Source organism: Wasmannia auropunctata, unplaced genomic scaffold (genome assembly GCF_000956235.1).
Source record: "Wasmannia auropunctata unplaced genomic scaffold, wasmannia.A_1.0 LD336069.1, whole genome shotgun sequence".
In the NCBI taxonomy this organism is placed as follows: Eukaryota; Metazoa; Arthropoda; class Insecta; order Hymenoptera; family Formicidae; genus Wasmannia; species Wasmannia auropunctata.
In genome coordinates, this window is record NW_012026821.1 from 1,570,608 (window position 1) to 1,593,169 (window position 22,562).

At 41.6% G+C, this 22,562-nt stretch overlaps 1 protein-coding gene across 1 annotated transcript in view; it reads right to left on the minus strand.

Moving 5' to 3' along the window:
• Positions 1–22,562, minus strand: part of LOC105450079 — a 68,813-nt gene that overhangs the window by 9,744 nt on the left and 36,507 nt on the right. The window contains exon 2 of the mRNA XM_011689726.1: positions 5,787–6,018. Within this exon, the coding sequence (XP_011688028.1) occupies positions 5,787–6,018 (232 nt within the window). The remainder of the gene's footprint in view (positions 1–5,786; positions 6,019–22,562) is intronic.

A 22,562-nucleotide genomic window follows, 5' to 3' on the forward strand; every position in this document is an offset into this window, starting at 1 on the left:
GCGCGCGTCGCGATTCCCGTAATTACATCTGCAATAGCAATTAGATGTTTATCTACTCGCGATGCGTGTCCTTCCCCCCAATTGAAGTCACGAATTATAATTAAAACGACATGGTAATTTTGCGACGCGCATGGCTAATTGCATACGTCGCGAATGACAACGCGCGGCGGCAACGTCAACGCCACGTAATCGCTTCAGTCGATATACATTCAACCCCGATCAGTATTCAAATTCGTTCCCATAACGCGTCACTATCATTGCATTTTGCTAACTAGCGCCGTGTATATCGCCACTCCGAATTGAGCGGTTGAGCGACGGATTGCAATTTACTCTTCTCTCCACGCGCATGTAAACAATTACAAATTAACAGCTAAACAGTATGCCTTACCGATAAATAAGCAATCGTATGTTAACAAGCAAACCAATTAACCGATTAGCCTAATGATTACATTTCTCCCTCTCTCTTTCCCTCCTCCTCTTCTCCTTATTAGCAGTATTATAACGTATATGCAAATGTTTGCAGCTCTTAATTGGTTTCCAGTGTAAAGTGTAGCTTTAAACAATTCTTTTTTTGTTTTTAAATTGATTTCTATTAAATTTCTATCAGTATATATATATATATATATTTAAATTGATTTTTTATTAAATTTCTAGCAAATTTTGTTCTATTTAAATTGAATTGAATTCTATATATACATATATATATGCGATCGTCGATTATGTAGCACGTTTACGTATGCACCCCCTCGTCTCTCGTATAACTTTTAAGGAAAAAGGGCTGCCCGGTTGCGAGTTTGAAAACTAGGTCGGTCGTACAAGCAGTAAGAGGTCTTTATCTTCTCCGGGAAAGTTGTTCCGACCGGCGCTTAGATCTCGGCGTAGGCGGCACTTACATCCATATATTAGTCTTTCCCCCTAGGGTCTCTTCGCCGTCTCGTCAAGTGTCGCGTCCAAAGTAAGCCGCGAAGTACGTTGCACGAGAATTATGAATTCCATCGCGAAAAACTGTCTCCCCTCCCTCCCCTCCCCTCTCCCCAAGATCTTTCGTTTTTAGTGGCTAAAGTACGGCAGCTGCAGCTCTGATGAGATTCCCCGGCTGTAATCGGAGGAGAGAGGAGGCGGGAGAGGGAGTTAAATTTGGCGAGAGGAAGAGGAAAGTTTTCATTCCGCGTCGTCTATGAAACGGCAAAAACATTCTCTCGCGGGCGAATCCTCGCGCAGTCCTATAGCGCTTCCGGCTCAAGGAGCGACTAATGCACGAAATTGATTTAACTTTTCGTAATAAAGTCGCTCATGTTGCGCCGACCAAAAAAGTGACCGTTGATCGCGCGAGTTTCTCTTTTTTGCGTTAAGTAAAATGGCCTGGGATGCAGCATGCTTCTCCTCTTTTGTGTAATCAAACGTGCGCGCGTATGTGGTACCGTAATGTAATTTTAGCCGAAAAAATATTCAAGACATATGTAATTTCGAAACTTTTGCACGAGCTGAAATCATATTTTTGAATTATTTAAAATCCATTGTTTGTCGAAGAAATACTTGACATTTATTTTTCATTATTTTTTTGGCTTTTCACCCGGAACGCTGTGTCTCCAAATTTAATCAACCAGCACGGTAAATTTAATTATTCACATATTTACATGTACATTTAGTTATTTTCATATTTATGCGTGGAAAATAATAAATTGTTCCCGTTTGTATACACAACTAAAAATGTATTGAGATACATTTTTATCATCCCTCGCTTTCTCCTCTCTCTTCTCTCTGATATAGAAAGATATTCCCCAGGAATTCTATTACGCCGGAATTTTTCTGGTGCCTCGATATTGAAATACTGTGTCAAAATTGGGTTTAACGAGAGAGCTTTCTGACGTCAAAATGTCAAAATTAAAAAATGCTCTCCAGTAATTTAAATAGATTCCTCTAATACATTCTTGCTTGTCAGGAAGTAATTATAATACTTCCTTTTACGCCAAAGGTTTACGATTAATTAAATTTTCACTAACAAAAAATCGATTCTAGATTGATCAGAGAAAAGATCTTTAATATGTTTGGAAATTTCTTTAAAAATTCTCGTATATTTAAAAGTATATTATAAAAGGCCTATTGAATTTGGCACACTGATGAATAAACGACATTAAGAAATAGTCGATTTTAATAATTATTCTTTTTTTTTCCAATTTTATTAGAGCACCTTTATCAGTAGTATCGATTATATTATAAATATACTTATCACTTTTAGCTTAAAAGCAGAGAACTTGTACAATCTGGCTGGTTTAGAGACACGTGAAAGTCGCTCAATTTAGAAAGAGACGTCATTTTCCCGAATGAAGATTCATTCGCGGGGGGATTAGTTATGAGAGCGGGCTCGGTATTTGTCGTTTTCCCAAAGTTCTCCACAAACAACGTTCCTGCATCAATCGGGGTATATATACCCGCGCAGTTTCACGATGCCGCGGCATATTATCCTCGGCAGTTCAGATCGTTTTCGGATTAGTATACTCCGGCGGGCAGGCGGACTGAAACGAAATCCCGGAGAGACCTCAATCCGCATTACGTTCCGCGTCTGCTCCGCGCACCATTATACGGGATCCGCTGTATTTGCTGTTGGCCGATAGCGAAGAATAACGTCGGACAAGCTACTCGACGGAGGGTAGCCCGGGGGGAAGGAAAAGATGGAGGAGGAGGTAGGTGCTGAAGGAGGGGAAGAACTTGCAGAATCGGCCGGAAAGAAATTAGAAAGAGCAGATGGCCGATGCGACTTTTGAAAAATTATTTTCCGCGTCAACGAGCGCTTTCTCCAACGGCAGGGAGCGCCTCGCGACGAATTCCCCGCGTTCTCCTACCGCGTCATTCTCCCGACAGCCGGCAGTCGTAATTGGATGCCTCGACTTCGCCGGTTTACGACGGCTGAATCCTTCTATCCGTCCCGGCTCGACTGACGGTTAACCGATAATCACACGGACGATTCCACGAATTCATTAAGATCGTTAGCCGCGACGCGTCTTGGCGCGGATTTTAATTGCCGCCGTGGCGAATCGTGTTCTACCGAATTACATTGATACGCGATTGTTCATTCCGTCTGCGGGATATTATCCCGTTTAATATCTCGTTTTACGTTCCGTCTTATCTGAACATTTTGTGCGGATAACAACTACATCAAATACCCCTAGCTCATTCGGATTATCGTTCTTTTTTTGTTACTATTGAATGATTCATCAACTTTAATATGGGCAAAAATGATACAGACCCACATATATAATACGTTTAGAGAAAATCGATATTCAAGACGTTCATGAATTATACAATAATGGTAATTAATTCACTAATAATATGATTGTTTCTAATCGTAGAAACGTTATCTTTGTGTTTTTGGAATCTAGAAATTACCATTTTGCTTTTCACTTAACAAACTTTTTAATCTGAGCTTTTAATCCGCCAATGGAAGCAAACAGCAGTAAGGAGGTCGGAGTTCAAGAAAGTAACCGGCGAGCCAAACAGTTTTGTTGAACCAATTTAATCTCGTATCTTTCCTTTTCGAGATCTTTATCCTTACCATCAGTCAGTCCGAATGTCGAACGAGTGCAATAACCCGTTTCCTTTTTTGCTTTACTTTCTCTATTTTTCCATTCCCGCTATTTTGCTGTAACAACCATTAGTCCAATATCTTTATCATATAATGTCGTTACTTCAGTTTCACTTCAGTTTTCTCTGTCTCAACGCACTGAAAACATGATCATCCAATCCAATTGATTCTCTCGTCCGATTTATTTTCGTATAACCGTTCAAATTAATTTCTTTTATTATTATAAGTAATTATCGCTTAGCTTTCAATATTAGAATTGATCAAGAAATCCGTATATAAGAAGAAACTCATTTGATTTAGAATACTATAATTTTTTTTTACCTAGACGTCGTGTTGTCTCGATTTACTTTATAGTCCTTTTTTTCGCTTCCCTCGCGTTTACAGCTTCTCTCGAGGTTCGCAATGCAAATCTCGTCGAGGAATAAATTCCTGACTGATTCTTCCGCCGACGGAGAAATGCCCGTTGCGGGTGTTTGCTTGCCGTTTGACGATCCGATTCGAAGCGCATATCTCTCTTAAGAGCCGCCGGTCTAATGGCACGTTCCTAATGCCTAATGCAACTTTCGTGGCGCGATCAACCCGGAATCGTTAATCCAATTTACTCCTCCGTGAGAAGTTGCTCCCCCCGAAACTTTCGACCACCCGGCAAGCGCGGCGCGGCGTGATCGGTTATTCGGACTGGCTTATGATAATCACCCTCGAAAGAACTTTGAACTCCGCGCGCCGTAATTCGCGCACTGGATATATTTGTTTCCCTCGTGTCGCTCCTCGTTATCGAAACAGAGGGAACAACTCTTCGCATGCGACACGAAAATTCGATTTGCAATTTTCTTATCAACGAAATATCAAAAACTCCGATTACTTTTAATTTTTTTACTTTGATTTCTTTTCTCTATATTTAAAGCGATATCATCCAATCATGTTTTTTTTAATTTTCTTTAAAAAAGTAATAGATATTTAAGTCAGTTATATATATATTTCTTCAGAAATTTTATTACACGCAATGAATTGATAAAATCCGGAAGATGCAAGAAAGAGGGAGAGAGGAGGAAAAGAACGAGATAGGAATAATAATGCGAAGCGAACAAAAGCGCAATACGTTTTCATCACAATTTGAGACAAATTGAAAAATTCCGGCGAAAGCCGAGTTTTAATTTCGTCCATTCACGAAAGGCTATTCGAGATATTTATAAAATAAAGTCCCAAAATTGTTGCACGCGTTTCGCGGAGATTGCTTGTCGTCTTTCTTTTTATTTTTTTTTGTAATTTTTGAAGAGTCCTTCGCAGTTTCATTTCTTCATTTCTAAAGAGACACTCAAGAGAGGGAGGATGAGTAGGGGAGGAAGGGAGAAAGATCGATCGGACAAAACGCTGCTCAAGAGTGATTGAAAAATTAAGAATCCCGGTTTTATCACGTGAAAGGTTTCTTAATTCGACTAACTGTATAACATAGAAAATCAATCGCGATGAGAGCCGTAACTCTCATAATTGGAACGGTCGGAATACTTTGGAACTTATCGATGAATGCCGAGAGATTCGATTAAGATATAAAGTAGTAAAGAGCCCGCATCCCGCGCACACACACATCCGCTCGACTTCGATCGATTTGTCCGGAAAGAAGTTATAAACCTGAAACCGCACTGTTACCCTAATTTCGCCAGATGTTACCAATCACGAGCCTCAATTCGCGCAATTTGCTCCTTACGCAAATATGTTTTTGCATCAGATTCTAGTTTATACGGTTCATTGCGCGGATGTCAAATGTACAATACAAACGCATTAATTTGCACACCGATGCTAATTAATGTATCTGGTTTCAATATTAATTCCGATCGGGAATAGCCATCGTCTACTTTTTTAGTTAATTAAATCGCAACGTTGCATTGTTGAATTCAACAAATTAGATGCTATTTAATACCATAATGAAAACTATTTGAAATGAGAGTCATTAGAACGTAACGAGAAACTATATATTTTATATGAAAAGAAGTGTTCTCGCATTTCATTCATTGTCATCGATAATGAGTGAATTAATTTCATTGTCATCGAAATTTATATTTCAAACCGAAATTTACGAAAATTTACCCCATTTACGAAAAAGTAAACATAAGGCGCGGCGAATAAGTATCAAAATAACGTGCAATTTCAGTGCAAATAACTAATTGTAGTTTAGGCGATCGCACGGAAGTAGATAAAGTTTTACCGTTCTGCGAGGTCATGGTTTGCCAAAAGCCCTTTCTGCTGCTGATGTTTGGTATCCGGAAGGAGTATTCCACGTTTCCAGACTCTTCACTCCACAACAGTCTTAACGAACCGTAATCCGACGATCTCAATTTCACGATTGGACAAGAGTCAACGATGTACGAGTGGGGCACAGCCTTCGCGGGGTCCGTCCTGTGTTCCAGCACTTCCACGACGTACCACTTGCCCAGTATCTGTAACGAAATGTTTTCGTAAAATCGACCTGAAAGATCACTCGGTCTGATCGGAGTGAAGCATGCTAAGCGCTTAGTAGATAAAAAGACACTTCTCTCGTTCGATATCTTTCCGCAAACATGGGTTTCACTTGAGCCTCAGTTTCCAGGATACTCGAGATATTAAAAACTCTCGAAGAGAGAGAGAAAAAAGATAAATTCTCCTGGGGAAAATTGGTTCTAGAGGCAGTTAAAGAGCTTGACGGAAGAAGCGCGGGGATGCCGAGTGTGCGTGGGGAGTTAGAGAGAGAGAGAAAGAGAGAGTCGATTCTCGGAGAATAATCCAGTAACTTTGGCGAAAGTAGATATAGATAATTCCGTGAGGAGCTTAAAGCAAATTACGGGCGATTTATTGTCCGCGCGACCGTTAGTGATTAAGTCCACGGAAATATCGTCGGTGGCCGAACAACCGGCCGGAGATCCGCTTGGATCGCGCATAATGCGCGCTGGGAATGCTGGGATTTTTATTTTTTATTTGTTTTCAGCCCCCGAGATCGTTTTCGATTTTATATCCTCCGCGAAATCTTGCTCTACATAATCGGATTGTGCCGCGCAACGGGGAGTGAAGCTACGTTCAGCGGCAGTTCGTATATTTATCAGATCAGACTTATCCTTTATTATCCGGAGTGTCGATCGATCCCGCGACTTTTTGCTTCGTCGGTACGCCTTACGGCGTAAACAACGGCGGGGAATCTTAAATAGAGCATTATATAACAGTTGCGCGAGCATCGCGCGCCGAGGGAATAAGGAGAGTTCGTCAATCTTACTCGTAGTGACGTTGACTGATGCGCGTTAGAGAAATAGAGGGGCTAGAGGTCGGGCGTACGAGAGGAATTAGCCTCAACAAATAGTTTGAGAAAATCAGAGACGCCTGCCGATCTCTCGGCTTGCAGCGTCAACTCTCGGCGTCGAATAGCGCGCAATCTACAAAATCGGTCCCGTGTAAGCTAATCCCGACGGTCCTTCTCACGTATAACGCAGCGATTTTGCAAAGAAACTCGATCTCTCGAGGAAGCGCAGAGGCCACAATTCTCGCTGGTATGCGATAGTATATAGTATGTAGCTTTTACTTCCCGCGTTACGTCGGTCGGGCGGGAGGGAAAAACTCGCTTCAGCTTTCGGTTTAAATTACGCGCGTAAAATCGCGTATTACGCGCAAACATAGATAATTGTTTATTCAACTAGCTCGTGTATTAAACACGATGCTAATGTACCAACTGAAAGCGCTTATAGGTCCGAAGTTGGTGGTACTCGCGGTGATGCAGATTATCAACTTGTTGAGCTCAGATGGTACGATACTCGGTTTTGCCCGCGGGAGCCAGCTGAGGGGAGTTTCGTTGAACAATGACTGTAATAATCCTGACGAAGGTCCGAGGTCCATAAAGGATCTCCTCTAGTTGCCTTGCCTTTGCGATACCAATGGATTTCCGTGAATTGCGCACGAACGTATGCTTTGTTGCTTTGAAAATATTCATGTAGAGAAGCGCGATGCGTGAAATGTCATTCTTATTAATCTTGTGCTTATATTAGTCTAATAGTCTTCTGTCATTTTCCTTCTTAAAACCCGTTAGAGGAAAGGGAAAAAAATAGGAGAGAAAGAGAATTTTATCGACGAGTTTTTCATGTTCAATCGATAATTATTCGAAAAATGCAGACATTCGACATTCCCTGCCACATTTTCGCAGATCGAAAGATCGTCGGCGGAAACGACATCCGGCAATTTTGGAGCACTCTGTACGTGCAAGTGGAATGGGCAAAATAGAAGTAGATGGTGCGGTTTTCGTTTTTGCCGAGTAGTATACGCATATTGCGTGCATGTGTGTAGGTACGTGTGTACGTTCGTACACATCCCGGGCTTTATTGTACCGGAAAAGCGCCGTAAATCATTGTCGTCGAGGTGTACGTGATACTGGGTCACACAGCGTGGTCGGGGGATTAAAATTAACGAGATAATAAATATGGCTTTTGTCCGATAGACCGCAAAAAATTTCAATTGTCGTTTGGTGGAAATCTCGCACGAACAATCGCGGTCGTTCGTTTGAAACTGTGCTATTTTTCTTTTTTTTTTTTTAAACAAATGTCGCAACTGCGTGCAAATGATGTTGAAACTAAACGAAAAGAGCGCTAAGCTAAGGTGATACAAAATATGTGTACAAACAGTTTATACCTTTTTTCTAAATTAGAAAAATTAGAGAATTAATATAGAAATAAGAGAAAAATTAGAACACACGCACAGAATTTCTGTAACTTTGACTGTCAAAATTATTTAACTTTATAACTGACTGTCACAAGTTGTATAACTTGGACTGTTAAAATTTTAGTATGCACAGCATGATAAAACTTAAATATAAGAAACAGCAATGAGAAAAGATAATGGAGATAATTTTAATTTTGCACAAGGATCTTTACGAAGTTTTCTCCGCTCTTAAAAATGCTGACTACGTTGTTAAAGTTAAAGTTTGTATAAATAAGCTTGTCCTCCGCTCGTCTTTATGTCGCTTCTTACTTGCCTTAAAGGAACCCGATGTGCACCCGATAATGAACTTCGCCGAGTTGCTTTATTATTCAGTCTTATAAATAAGACGTATACAATGCCGAGATAGCCGTATGTTGAAATTAAGAGGAAGTTTAATCGGTATCAAGCTTGAAAAAGACGGAGACTACTACTGAGGGCTCACGACAGGCAGCCCGCATCGTCATCGCTGGCTGGCCTTGTAATTTATATCGCTGACAATGGATAGGATAAACACAAGCCTTCGTTCAAGTTGCGAAAGTAGTTAGAAAAGTTTAATTGATAATCGGCAGCCAACGTGATCATTATTATGCCTAACGCGATTACGTTACACGTTCGCTTGGACATTTCCGATTAACCACTAAATTACTGATCCAGTTTGCACACTAGTTATACGCCACGAGGTGTGAGAGAATCGTGCGTGAAAAAAATTAATTGAAAATGTTATTAAAACAAGAACGCATAGAATATTTAAAAAAATATATTCAAACAAAATAGATAGACAAAACATGTACAAGAAAAAATTAATCACCTTTTCCAATAATTAATTGGATAATTTATATCAATTTGTTTAACTCGTTTAAGCTTTTCCTGGCACACTTTTCTGCATGTATGTTATATATTAATTTTGTCTTCAATCAGATTTCAATTTTATTTCTATAAAAATTTTCCGGTTTTACACTCATAAAATCCAATCTGTCCGCTAACGAAAAATCGTATTATTTGTTGAATTGAACTGATATATTCGCCGTGGCATTTCGGACAGTGCGATCGTATATACACGTGTTTTTTTTTTGCGAATTGAAAGCATCACCGACGTGAAATGGTATAACAATCGCACGCGCGGGGGCTTTAAAAGCCCAGTGTTCCGAATAATCTTATATCCCTTTAGTAGATTTAACGTTCATTTATTTTAACCAGCAGTTTTTCACGTGGGAAGATTCGCCGCATAAAATCGGATAAAAACCGCCGCCAGGCCAACCAACGATTTTAAGCTCGACGCATTGCCAAACTAAATCCGCGCGCTACTTGCGCGCGCAAAAGTCCATTTAAAGACACACCCACAAAAACGGTCTTACTCTCCCCTTCCTCTTTTTTTCAGCGATAAAAATAATATATAATCCGTGTTATAGCTATAGCAATTATATCAATATATATTTCTTTTTATATTATTCTCTTTTACGTAATTTTAAGAGCCAACTCATTTTATGGTACATCTGCATTCGGTGGCGGCAACCTCGTTGCTCCTCGTTCGGTGGCCGTAATTAAGATTAACGATTAATACGCGGCACGTTGAACATTGTGCACAATAATTCTTGCTGTCCAAGGAATTACCGATGAACCCGGAGCTGACCCTGCGCGAATTCGCGAATTATAATTACAAGCCGAATAATATACACCCGTTTTGTCTGGGGCGCGGCGACACGACCGCGCGCACGACTCTCGGGCAAAATTGCCGGCAAATAAACCGGCGCGTCGCGCGCGGGAATAAATTTTCGTTTATTAGACACTACCGGACACCAGGCACGGCGACGCGCCTTTCGTGACTTATGCATTCGCTATCGTAACGAGAACGTCAGCATTTTCAGAGGGGGGAGGGGAAAGGAGGAGGAATATTGCAGTAATTAGTAGCAAGATAAATTTACCGTTACGCGTAACGCTAATAGCGGGTAATTTCCTGAAATAGTGGGAAAAAAAGAGAGGGAGCTGGGAAAAGCGAGACGTGACGCGTGTTTTTTTTCGAGTTTCACCTCGTTTCGGCTGCCTCATCGATCACGCGCGGCGAGAGAAAGAGAGGGTGCAGCCATCCAAATGTATATTCGACTGCCCAAACTCAGTTCGCTGCCCGTGTATTTCCTCACGCTTCGAAGACTTTCTCTTTACCTCTCTCGTAGCAGCAGCAGCAGCAGCAGCAGCAGCGTGCATGTACCTTACGGCGGTTCACGCGAGGAATATCCCGAGGATATACGAAGCGAGATATACGGCCGTATACTCTTCCAAACCGTCTCGGAAATACTTGCCCTTTCGCCTCCCGTAATACATATTTGCGAATTGAGGAGCCCGACTCACGATGTCCCCGCGGGACATGGCTTTCAGGGCGGCATTGAGAGGGCCTGGTGGATTCATCGGCTAGGTATTTCCCGGCGGTTTCGGGACAGCCGGCAATCTCTCCCGGAGACGGTGCATTTGCATCTTTACGACCTTCGACGGTGCTCGTCGTCGTTTCGCCCGTCGCGACGCCTCGACGACGGGACCAGAGACGAGAGCGGTAAAAAACCACGCCTGAGTCGCCGAGGTGGGACGGCGATCGCAAATTGGGAAGGGAAAAGAAAAAAGGAACGCGAAAGGGTTCTTCTCCTCCCCCTTCGCGAAAGCCATCACATGCGGTACGTTATTGTATTTATGCCTTTATTAAATTCCGCGCGCAACACCGGACGCTTGAATTCTTACGGCGTGACATTTGCCGATATGAAATTCTACTTTTGGCGACGTGACATATTTCCCCCCCTCCCCCGATTGTTCGATGATAAAAAACGTTCTTTAACATTCGCAGCAATAATGTGGTTGACATTATGTCGCGGTACGTGATTACCCGCGCTAAAATATGTGTCCACGAAAAGAACGATTTTATTGGAAGGGCTACAAAAAATTATACTAGATATAGATCTGAAAATGTATTTTAGAATAATATTCTTGGAAACTCAAAAAAATGTGAGCATTACTGTAAAACGTTTTGATATTCTAGCAAGCAGTTTGAATTTTCAACACAATTATTTTGACAGCCCAACAAAATTATCTTCAGATTTATATTCAGCAAATATTCGTTTTTTCCGTGTGTGCAATAAAATAACAGATATTCTCCTTTTCCATCAAATATATTAGGAATTAGAAGTATCGATATTTTTCAAGTATTGTAAACATTTGTTATGTTATTTTTCTTTACGTAAAAGTGCCATCAGAAATTTTCGAGTAACCGATAGCGTCAGAACCAGATGTGACTGTCAGTATTAAAAGCCATAGTCGGCACGCGGCAACGTCATATACGACGTAGAAAGTAAATCGTGTTTCCACGGTAGTTACGGCGGGTGTCGATTTTAAAATAAATTGTCACATTGCTGCCGCCTGTACAAAAGGAATTTAATTAAAACACGGGAATTTGTCTCTCATCGATTCTTCAGCGCCTCGTTCGAACGCACATTGACTCGTTATCGGTAGTTTTATGTACAGGGTGTCCCGAGCCTCTGCCAAGCTAACTTAATCCCTTAATCAACTTGCAGTTTATGTTCCGTAAAGAAAAACGTTGATGTTTCAATAGCATTCGAGTTGCAAACGCGATTGATAATTGGCTTTCTCATAAAGCTTTCCTGGAAATAAATTTTTTTTTCGCTTCTCTATGAAAGATAAAAAAAGAAACATATAATTAAAGCGCTAGCAAAGCTAAGCAATTATCACGGTGTCGTTTTTATAATCCTCGCTCTGTATAACATAGTTATAATAATTATATTAATAATAATATTATATTATTGATTTTGAATTAAAGTTGTATTTGTATTATACATATATATGACAGGGGAAATGAGGAAGTGTAAAGTGATTGTTTATCGGTAAACCGGTTATTCACCGGTATATTTACTTGAACAACGCTATAATTCTCGTTCTCGATGATGTAAAAATTTTTTAGCAAGCTAGCTACATATGTATCTGTATTGGAATGCGTTGTTTTCGTACTTCCGTAGATACTATTTTTCTCAGAGTCCCCCACGTCTCCTTACGGCCCGTCGAAAATAAATCGACTCGTGGACGTTTCTTGTGTGCCGGACAAAACAAGGAGGACGCGAGAATACGGGCGGCTTAAGAGAACGTAGAGAAAGAGAGAGAGAGAGAGAGAGAGAGGGAGGAAGGAAGGAAAGTCTCGAGGTTCATGGGGACAAACCCCACCGTCCGTAGGACAAACCCCAGCCTCTCGGCGACGGCGTGGGGAGCTTAAAATGAAAAAAGGAAGAAGACTGTCAAGATACTGTAAGCCTCTCGTATATCTTTCCACCGGCATCGTTTTTATATTTAAATCGATACTCCCCCAACGGCGCGGGTGACAGTTAGCCCTTTTTCATCCCGACACGAAGGGTCGATCGCGAGTCGTCGACGACGACGACAATCTCCCAGCTGCTCCTCGCTAGCTTATCCTCCTGCATCTATTTGCCATTATAAATTTCTTATAATAATCGCGCTTGCGATATGCTAGTGGGGATCATTTAACTTTAATTACTTCCTTCTTGAAATAGCGCAGAGGGCAATGATTTATGATCTCGCCGGGACTTTCCATTATAAGTCCGAAACAATGGAGCTCTCGATGAATTTTCATTTCCCCATTATGGCGTTTTTACATATTTAACAAATTACTTAATCATTCGCCGATGGGACTCCCTAACCGAGTTCTCCAAGAAGATTGACAGGTGAATTTCAACTGCGATGCTTGTTACGTGTTTTGCAACAGGCCGCTGCAGGTTACGCGCAGTCAATAACATTTCAGTCGTCCGTGAATATAACATGCACAGCCTACGATAACAAAAACAAAGTTGCGGGCGAAATTCGAATGGATCTCTATGCGCGGACTCTCCGCGCGGAAAACACGTAGCAAATAAAGCATTATACTATTAAAACTCCATCGCATGGAGCTCGCGCGATTCAAAGGCAATTCTGTTGTTAATGGAAATATTATTTTGGACCTGCGTTTTTTTTTCTTCCGCGGGTATATGGAATTTGTTATTACGTTCAATTCAGCGCTAAACGGAATGACGTCCGAGACGGTTAGCCTCATTTATCACGTCCGCGTCGCGCGCGCGGATTCAAAGTGGATTTTATTATCCTAATGAGCCGGATTAGAGGCCGCGCGCGCGCGTGATTCAACAGGAACGTAATTTGTAGCGGCAGTTTGCGCGGAAATGGTGCGTTACTTCTCCGCGTCGCGCCGTGCATCGTGATTTTCTCGAGCGTGACAAAACGCGCCGGGGGATCGATCGGATCGGCGACAAAGCCCCGTCGACGACTTGAATTAATCAAACTAATTTTACTTTGTAACAGTTTAATATGCGCTCGGGCATGCAACCACGGCGATGAAACGAAACGCGCGCCGCTGCCGCCACTGCCACCATCGTTTCGTACGGCGTTATACAGGATGTTCCGAAACTATGCCACTTTCGTTTCAAAACGTTAGATTTGATAAAAGAAGAAAGGAACATCTATTATTATAATACTCTGCAAAGTTGCCACTTCTGCGTTTCTCCTTCTGATCCATTTTTATTGTCAGATGTGGAGACGAGGAGTTACTCACTCACGAATGGCAATTTCATGCAATTTCAATGTGATTTTAAAGTGATATCAATTTTTTTATAAATCTAAAATGGTTTTGGACGATTTCGTATGATTCGTTTGATCTTAGATGATTTCAAATAATTTCAATTAGTGATTTTATGTTCGATTATTTGATTTCGTAAAAATTTGATGTTAAAATGACTTCAACTGATTTAACTTGATTTCACATTGATTTCAATGATGCTTGACTGATTTCGTGAGTGAGTAATCCCTCGGCCGAGGGTTCTACAGTTCCCAACGTTTCTTATTCCTAAATTACGTGTACAGTCCTTTTGATTTTTTTTCGGACACGCGTTTGTAAAACGCAAAAAAACGAATATTTCTAATTATGACATTTCTAATTATGTCGGGATATGTATTATAATTCTAATTAAGATATCTCGGTACCTTGTTAGGAAATCTAATCATCGATCTCTCGTATTGATCAAAGAATCCGCAAATTAAACGACAGCTCCGGTCGGAGATTCTCACCCTGTAGAGTTGGAGGTCTAACCACGTCGATCGCAAGCTGCTCCCGTAATTATATATGTTGTAAAACAATGGGTTTGATTCTGAGCGACCAATGTGCGGTCGAATCAAATCGAATGGGTTACGAGCGCGAGGCGTATATAATTTCGTATGTAATCCAGCACATTTCCAATGCTATTTGCAGTCATATATATATGCATTGTTCGGGTAGATGCACCGGTGAATGACCGTTTCACCGATAAACGGTCACTGTACACTTCCTCATTTCCCCTGCCATGTATAAAATAATACAAATACAACTTTACTTCAAAACTGATAATATGATATTATTATTTATGTGATCATTATAACTGTTATACAAAGCGATAATCGTATATTACTTTAATGCTGTTTTCTGGTTATTGAGAGAGATGATGTACTAAATAATCAAAATATCAATTTTTTAATAGTCCCAAAAACAAGATTATTTTTTGCACATTTTGATGTGCAACTATAAGAAATAATTTTATAAACAATAATCAGGAAAAAATTTTTTTACATAATAATTTACACTTTTACACAGTTCTACTCAATATCGGCTCTTTATTGGCATTTTTTTTAAATTAATTTTTTAATATATTTAAATAATTATAAAACGAGTCCCATCATAAATTATGAGCGGATGATCAAGAAATAATTTCAAAAAATTTCTTTTAAATTTTTATTTAATTTATCATTTAACATTCTGTAGCCTTGATTTGAAATAGATAAAAACAGTAAATATAAACAATAAATAAATAAACAGTAATAAAAACAATAAATCGTTGTAAAATATGTGAAAGATGTAGTATCAAGTAACATTAAAAGTACTTTGAAATTGTCCTATAAAATTACATTTTTTTACTTTCTAATATATCTCTTTGTTGGGAAGTTCACCAAACCAATTTTTTAAATTAATTTTTAATTTTTTTAGAAATAAATGAATGATCGATCATTCGGTAATAAAAAATTATCATTAAAAGTTACGAGCGATCGAGTTTGCAAAAAACTGATATTCAAATTACAATTAAAATTCAGAAAAAGCTTGTTTAAAAAAAAAGTCGATCAAAATGTTGGCTGAAGAAATCGAATGGAGAAGGATATAAAATAGATAATTCGAGTATGATGATTTATTGATGAGAAAGGGATGTAAAAAAAGATAGATAGTTTTATGATTTCGCACGACCCTCTTAATTTCTTCTCAATTAAAATCGAAAAGTGCTCCGCGAACGTAAAAGATCTGAAAAAGTGATCATTTTTATATCTTTCCTTCCGAGTTCGCGCACGGTAACAATTGTCAGTGAAGGTTGATGAATAATGCGCATGAATACTTAATACGACGCCCGAATTCATTAGAATGTTATAACAAAACTGACGTTAATTTGCACACATTTTACGCCGCGTTGATATCAAGAGAACTATTATCTCACTCGTAAGACGTCGGCGTCAGTTTGTTTTAGTTACGCAGGTTTATTCCGAAAGCGCTTATTTACTCGCTCTCACGGGTCGAATTTTGACGATGCGGGCGGAACTGGGAGCTCTCGCGAATATCATTATCATTTTCAATTATACGTCTTCAGCAACGTCAACTCCATTCCGACGTATAATGGCATGGCGAGGGGGAGAGAAATTCTTCGCGCGGGTATCGAATTGTGAGCGGCGTGCAATCAAATTTATCACCGAGCAAAACTGCTGAGTATTTAAATTAGCGCGATTAAAACGATTGGACAAATTTAACATTTAATTCGTGAGATAATTAATGAGTAGCTAATATATGATAAAAATAACCAGGTCTCAAATAATCGTCGATTGTGATTAAACTATCGATAATTAAACAAGAAATTTTGATTGTGATTCCGATTCAATGGATTTCGTGAATGTTAAAAGGATACTTTCTATAACGGACTTTCTAAGAAAATTGTTCTGGATCGACAGGAGGAGAGTTAATTAGAACGAACCGACCAAGATACACGTATTTCAGACCGCATAAAACTAACTTTCAAACTTTATGAGGGTGTTTAAACTTTATAAGGATTTAAACTTTGTAAGGTTCACAAACTCTCTCGTTTCGGATAAAGAAATAATTCGGTTACATGTCGGAACACGTTCTAAGAAAAGAGAAATCCTTTGACCCTTGCGCACGTACGTTTCAAGAAGAGAAACGTACACATTCAATAGCCAGGCTCTCAGTTGCTTAGCACCCCCTCTCCAGCCGGTGCTGCACGCTCGCGGAACAGTCCTTATTTATGCTAACTTATGCGCCGCATTTGCATGCGCGCTCGGGGTATCTGCGATGAAACGCTGATGCGACTCGCTGCGAGGCGGATATCGCTCTCTTTTCGAGAGATCCGATATTAAAACCTTCGGGCCGGGTGATACGCGAGCTCGCGGGAGGACAATACGCGTTTCTCGGTTGCCAGCTTTCCTATTGTTAGAGCGACCCCGTGCCCGCGTAACGCATATAGCTCGAATCTCCGAACGAACGCTGGAATTGTTAAAGCGTTTTGCGTTTCCTCGATTCGCTCGTCGCTGGAATCGGTCGCGTCGCGAAGTCTGCCCCACGGGAGGGACGGTGCGAGGTGAGCATTGCGCTCGAGTCGAGTCTCCATCGAAACCGACAGGTTTCTCCAAAGTTTCTCTCTTCGCGTTTATGGCTTCGCGCTCGGAGACCCCGCGTTCACCCATGGCGGGGTGTGCAAGTCGCATCCGGGGAGGGTTGCCGGCGCGCCCGAGACCCGTGACCAGCTATAAGATTTCGTGAAGTTGTACGATCGCAGTTTCCCCCGGACGGCGTGTCGTTCCTCCGCACTCCGTGCCGTTCCGCGGTCGAGGATCTCCTCGAAGGAACGAGGGAAAGTACCCAACACAGATAAAAGAAACCGCGCGACGCGCCCGTCGGCTTGATTGGATCGACGACCGCGGCTAAGCGGCGGTCCGGAACATCGACACCGATTCCCGGAACGTCGCCGCAGGTGAATTACGTCGCATTCGCACAGCCGGAGAGAGCAGTTTCCCTTTCCAATTAACCCGCCTCGAGCTCTTCACAAGCCTCTAATTGTATGCCCCTTTAAGCGTGTCGTATATACGAAAACGATATACGCGGAGGAAATCGCGGTGTGTACGACACTAAGAAATTACAGTACTTTAATTTCATTGCGCTAACGATACACTCGCGAACCGGATTCTATTTTGCGCGGTGTAATTTGAAAATCAAAGCTCTCGAACTAATTTCGCTGCACTCGACGTTTTTTGTGCGCGATACTCTCCGGTTATCATGTACCCACCCCATTTCAACACGCGACTCAATCCATTCATTTTTCACGCACACTTTCGCGCTTTGTATCTTCCGACCCGGCCTAACGGAAGCCATTAAACGTTTCCATTAATCATCCGACTGAAATGGAACACCGGCGATCCGCGGGGATCATTGAAAGCCGATTAATTGCGTTCCTTTCTTCCCTTTCAAGCGCCGCGGATTGATAAAGAAATCGATCGGAAACACTTGACGATAAACTGCCCAGGAGAGATGGGAGGAGGAGGGGTGGAGAGGGGGGGGGGAGATACATTCCGGATCGCCATATTCCGGCCCCCGATTCGATTCGGAACAGCGACGGAAGCTGCGCGGCAGGACGAAAGTTTTTCAATAACCCTTTTAAAAGCAACGCGCGCGTCCGCGATGATGTCGATTTGACTAACAATTTTGCGTCTCGTGATTGCCATCGAGGCGAGTCCGACGATAACCCGGTGCCCTTAAGTGCGTTCGAAACGACCCGAACCGGAGAAGCGAAGACGATGAAGTAATTAAAGACCGGAGTGACGGGAGAGAGTGAGATCCCGACACGAGATTACGCAAGTGTCTCCGAAAATGAAATTCAAAACAGACGGCGATTAGCACATGCAAAAAGCCCTCTTTTCTTACGGAGTCGCAGTCGCGCGCGGGGTGAAGAGGACGAAGGCAAAACACCGGAGAGCCCATTATGCAAAATACGACGCGCGGAAAAATTAAATGACCATCGCCGTAGACGACGGCGATATTCGCGGTCTCATTCGCGAGGAATTCGTATAAGAGGGTCGGACGGAACGCGCTTGAGCCAAAATTATTCCGGTATTATTTCTTCGTCTGCGAGTGACGCGGGATGGAGTTATAACTCGTATACGATAACGTACGATTTACGGTGAGAAAAAATTACCAGGATGGAAAGAGTGACCCCAAAAAGGGTGGTTTTTTGCCCTCGATTTTGGGACTTAACTCCAAGAGAGAGGAAACACCCTAAAATTGAAAATGTTACTCTATATAATGAGATGTTAATCACAGAAGGCTGAGGTGACAATTTTTATAGCTGGAGGAGAGGGTCACATATTACATCTCTTTACGCGAAAACCCGATTTTTTACATTCAAAAGAGCGTCATTTACGTAAAACTGCGATCAATTGCGATCTTGCTTTCATTGGCTGGATCAACCTTCTTAAAATACCAGACCTGTGATAATTCGATACGAACTTTAATTCGACCCCCGTTCTAGCTCTGAACAATTGTCACCTCAACTTGAAACTTCTCTGTGATTAATGTTTCATTATAAGATACCATTTGGCACACTGTTCAGTCGCAAAATCGGGGGCCTAAAAACGAGCAATTTTTGGGTCACTCTTTACGAAAACTCGTAAACGCGTGCGCTTATCGCGAATTGTCCCGCACGAGTGACAGTTGTGTTTGCGAATAGAAGAGAATTTCAGAAAATTTTCAACGACAGAATCTGTGCGTCTTTATACTCTCCCAGTAGTCAGATACCGATCGTTTTATTACAGGCAGGAAGAGCAGAAGCGGGAACGAAGTAATTGCAGAATAGGCTATTTTGGGTGCAGCAGGATAAAATCGTGCGACGTTATCCCGCAGCGGAGAGAAGTTCGATACTACCGCCGAATTGCGCGTCGCGTTGCGGCACACCGGCTGGAGAACGTTATAATTAAACGTCTGTGCGCGACGTCTGTGCGGAAGAAACGCGGAAAGAAGCGCGCTACCGTTTGTCCCACTTCTACTTGTTTAACGAGAGCTTGATTAATTCTGCAAACACACCGGTCGTTCCTTTCGACATCCGGACTGTTGTCGGCACACAGATATAAATTCTCCTCCTCGAAAAAATCCTCACGAAGTTTCAAGTTTCAAGAACGTAAACGGCTAAAGAAAAGCACTCTTTCCACGGATAATTTCGCACGAGTCTCACGCGCAGGACTCTATTTTGCATTATATTATGTTATACAAGAATTTCAAAAATTACCTCGCATAATAACCGGTACTGGAATATTGGTTTTAGATTTATCGAAAAGTTTGCAGCTAAAGCGCAAAAATGCAATAATTATCGGATTCATTTTGTATTAAACGCATCAATCAATAATATTACTTTTTTTTTTCTAATACGTTTCGCGAGAAGGAAGTGATTAATAAGGTAAATGCCAATAACATTTGCCTCTCTAATTCATAATTTATTACAGTCGAAACGAAATACGGAAATATTTAATTAAATTATTTTATTTTGATCGAGATTTCCTTTTTCAACGAGTAATACATATTTAATGAATATCATCTTTCATTTTCTTCTCAATTAGTCCAATCGAAATTCGTGCGTCATTCTCAATTATTGAATTTTCATGTCACTTCTCCTCTTTTCTAAAAATTAATGCGCTTTTATCTCATCGTACATATGTCATTAGTACGTTTCTCATTAAATAATAATAAAAAATTAGTACGCTTGATACAACACAAGAGAGATAATGATCAATCATCAATGATTAAAGCTACCAGCTTCCGGCAATTTTATGAAATAAAAAATTCACGCCGGTGGATAATGGATTCACGATTTTTTGGGGGGGGGGGGGTACGTTACATGCACATGATATATTAGGTGTTTATTAACGAAAATTGCCACAATAGCGAGTTTATCTTGGCGTCAATTATCATTCACGTCGTAATATTTATATTGTTAATTTTATCAGGGCTGGTACGCGCGATTACGCGGACCATTTTCCGCGGCATTAATTATCCGCTTCGCTGACGCATATCTCATTTATATGAGTTTGATAAGCGCGATTGAAAATATATTTGTCATGTTGCCAGTTTATATAATGCACCGCGCGGTACCGCACGACGCGCCCACGCATAATTTGCATAACACAACATCGGGGGGGAGGGAGGAGGGAAGATCTAGTTTATCGTGCGGAAAACGTCAAGCTAATTAACGCTTGCGATGTAAGCTGGCGTGACCTTTTGATAACAAATTCAACCACTTATGACGCTGCTTATTTAACGACATACCGGCGTGTGCGTATATACACACGCATACACACACATAGATATATATATATATATATATACGCATATATCGACAAAGTGTTGTCGCGGAAACTGCAAATATTTTCCAACATCCTTCTAGTCTCGCCTATACGGTTATCACGTGAGCGAAGTTCTCCGTTCCGGGATGCGCCCCTCGCGTGTTCACACACACACACACACACACACACACAAACACGCGCGCGCGCGCGTGCAGTCGAATACTTCGCTAAACTCGCGTTTCGCGAAAGCTATTTACGAAGACCGGCGTGTAAAAGCGGCGATATGCCGCCGCTGACACACGGCGCGGAGGCGGACAAGTCCACCCTGCGAATTTGAATCTTATGCATACTGCAGCAGTGTCGGTTTCCCCGGCATCGCGATATCAACGCGCGAGTGCGTGTTTGTTAATCTCCGTGAAATCCCGGGATTGGCGGCGGGACTGAAATCTTCTGAAATCGAGAGCTCTCGGCGTGGCGCTTCGCCCTGACGCTCGGATGCTTTTAAGCCGCTCGCGGAGGGATGCGTCGTCCCGTCCCACGTGCGCGCGCGCGCGGGGCAGAGGAGATACTTTTAATGCATATTTCTTCGTGTGTAGCGCCAAAACACGCGTAATTGGAAAATGAAATTGAATAGCGACCGCAATGTGACGCGCGGGAAGAGATGACGGGCGGATTTAAAAAGTAATACGCGAGTGATCATTACAGAGAAGTTGAAAGGACATCGAGATAATTTTAAGAACTTTTAGCCGAAATAAAAAAATATATATAAAACGTAACGAATACGAGAATTAAAAAAAACAGCCGAGCCGCAGTGATTTGAATTCGTTCCAAATTATGTTGCTATATTATTTTGAAATATTTTACATGTGACATCGCGTGTGTACATTTTAAATATTTGTCGTGTATTTTATTGTCATAATCGCTCGAATCGCTGGCGACATAATTCAACTCGACCGAGCGATGAAAATTATGAAACAATTATGAACCCCACTGCTGACTGCAGTGTGCCATTCCGGCTCACGTCGGGAAGATAATCCGCCGCCGGACGAGCGTTCGAAAAATATTGACTTGAAACTCGAAGTGGTTGTTAAATTGACAATTTCAACTTAATCCGCCGGCGCGCAACGTCGACTGAAATCCGACAACGGACGTGTCCGTGACTGCGCCGGATTGTCAGTCACGCGTGGCGTGGCGCGCACGTGTGTGCAGCCGCGGAATTTTTCCAGCCATCGTCGTCGGATGATCGATTAATTTTTCGATCCCTGACGATGCGAAATAACGATCGAGCGCGCCAAGTGCTTCGCCCACGCGTGCAGTAATTTCCCGCGCGACGAGTTATAAGTTCCCGGCGCACCGCGGGGGATTCCCTCTCTCGGGAAATAATTAGACAGCGGTAATTTCGGCATCGTGCGTGCGTGATTAATAGCCGAAAACTTTCTCGATATAATGAGCAAGTGCAGCATCATCTTTTGGCAACAATCTCAGATATAGACAAGCAAATATAGACGCAATGTATCAGTCTCGTGATCGAGTCTCAAAGGAGTCAATTTAGAGCGTATTTAAATACGTAGATTTTATATCAGAAAGTTTCACCACAGAGATTGCTGTTTGTTTTTAGATCCATGCAATTTTGTGTTGCAAATTGAAAGTCGCTTATTTTTTAACCGTTTCTTTTATTCAAAGGATTATTTTGCGAGGTTTTGTAAATATCCGTAGCGGTGATCGGTTTAAAAGGACTACGGTATAAAAAAAAACCGCCGGCTTTCGCGATTGATTCACGCTGGCAGCGTGCAGCAAAACGCAAACG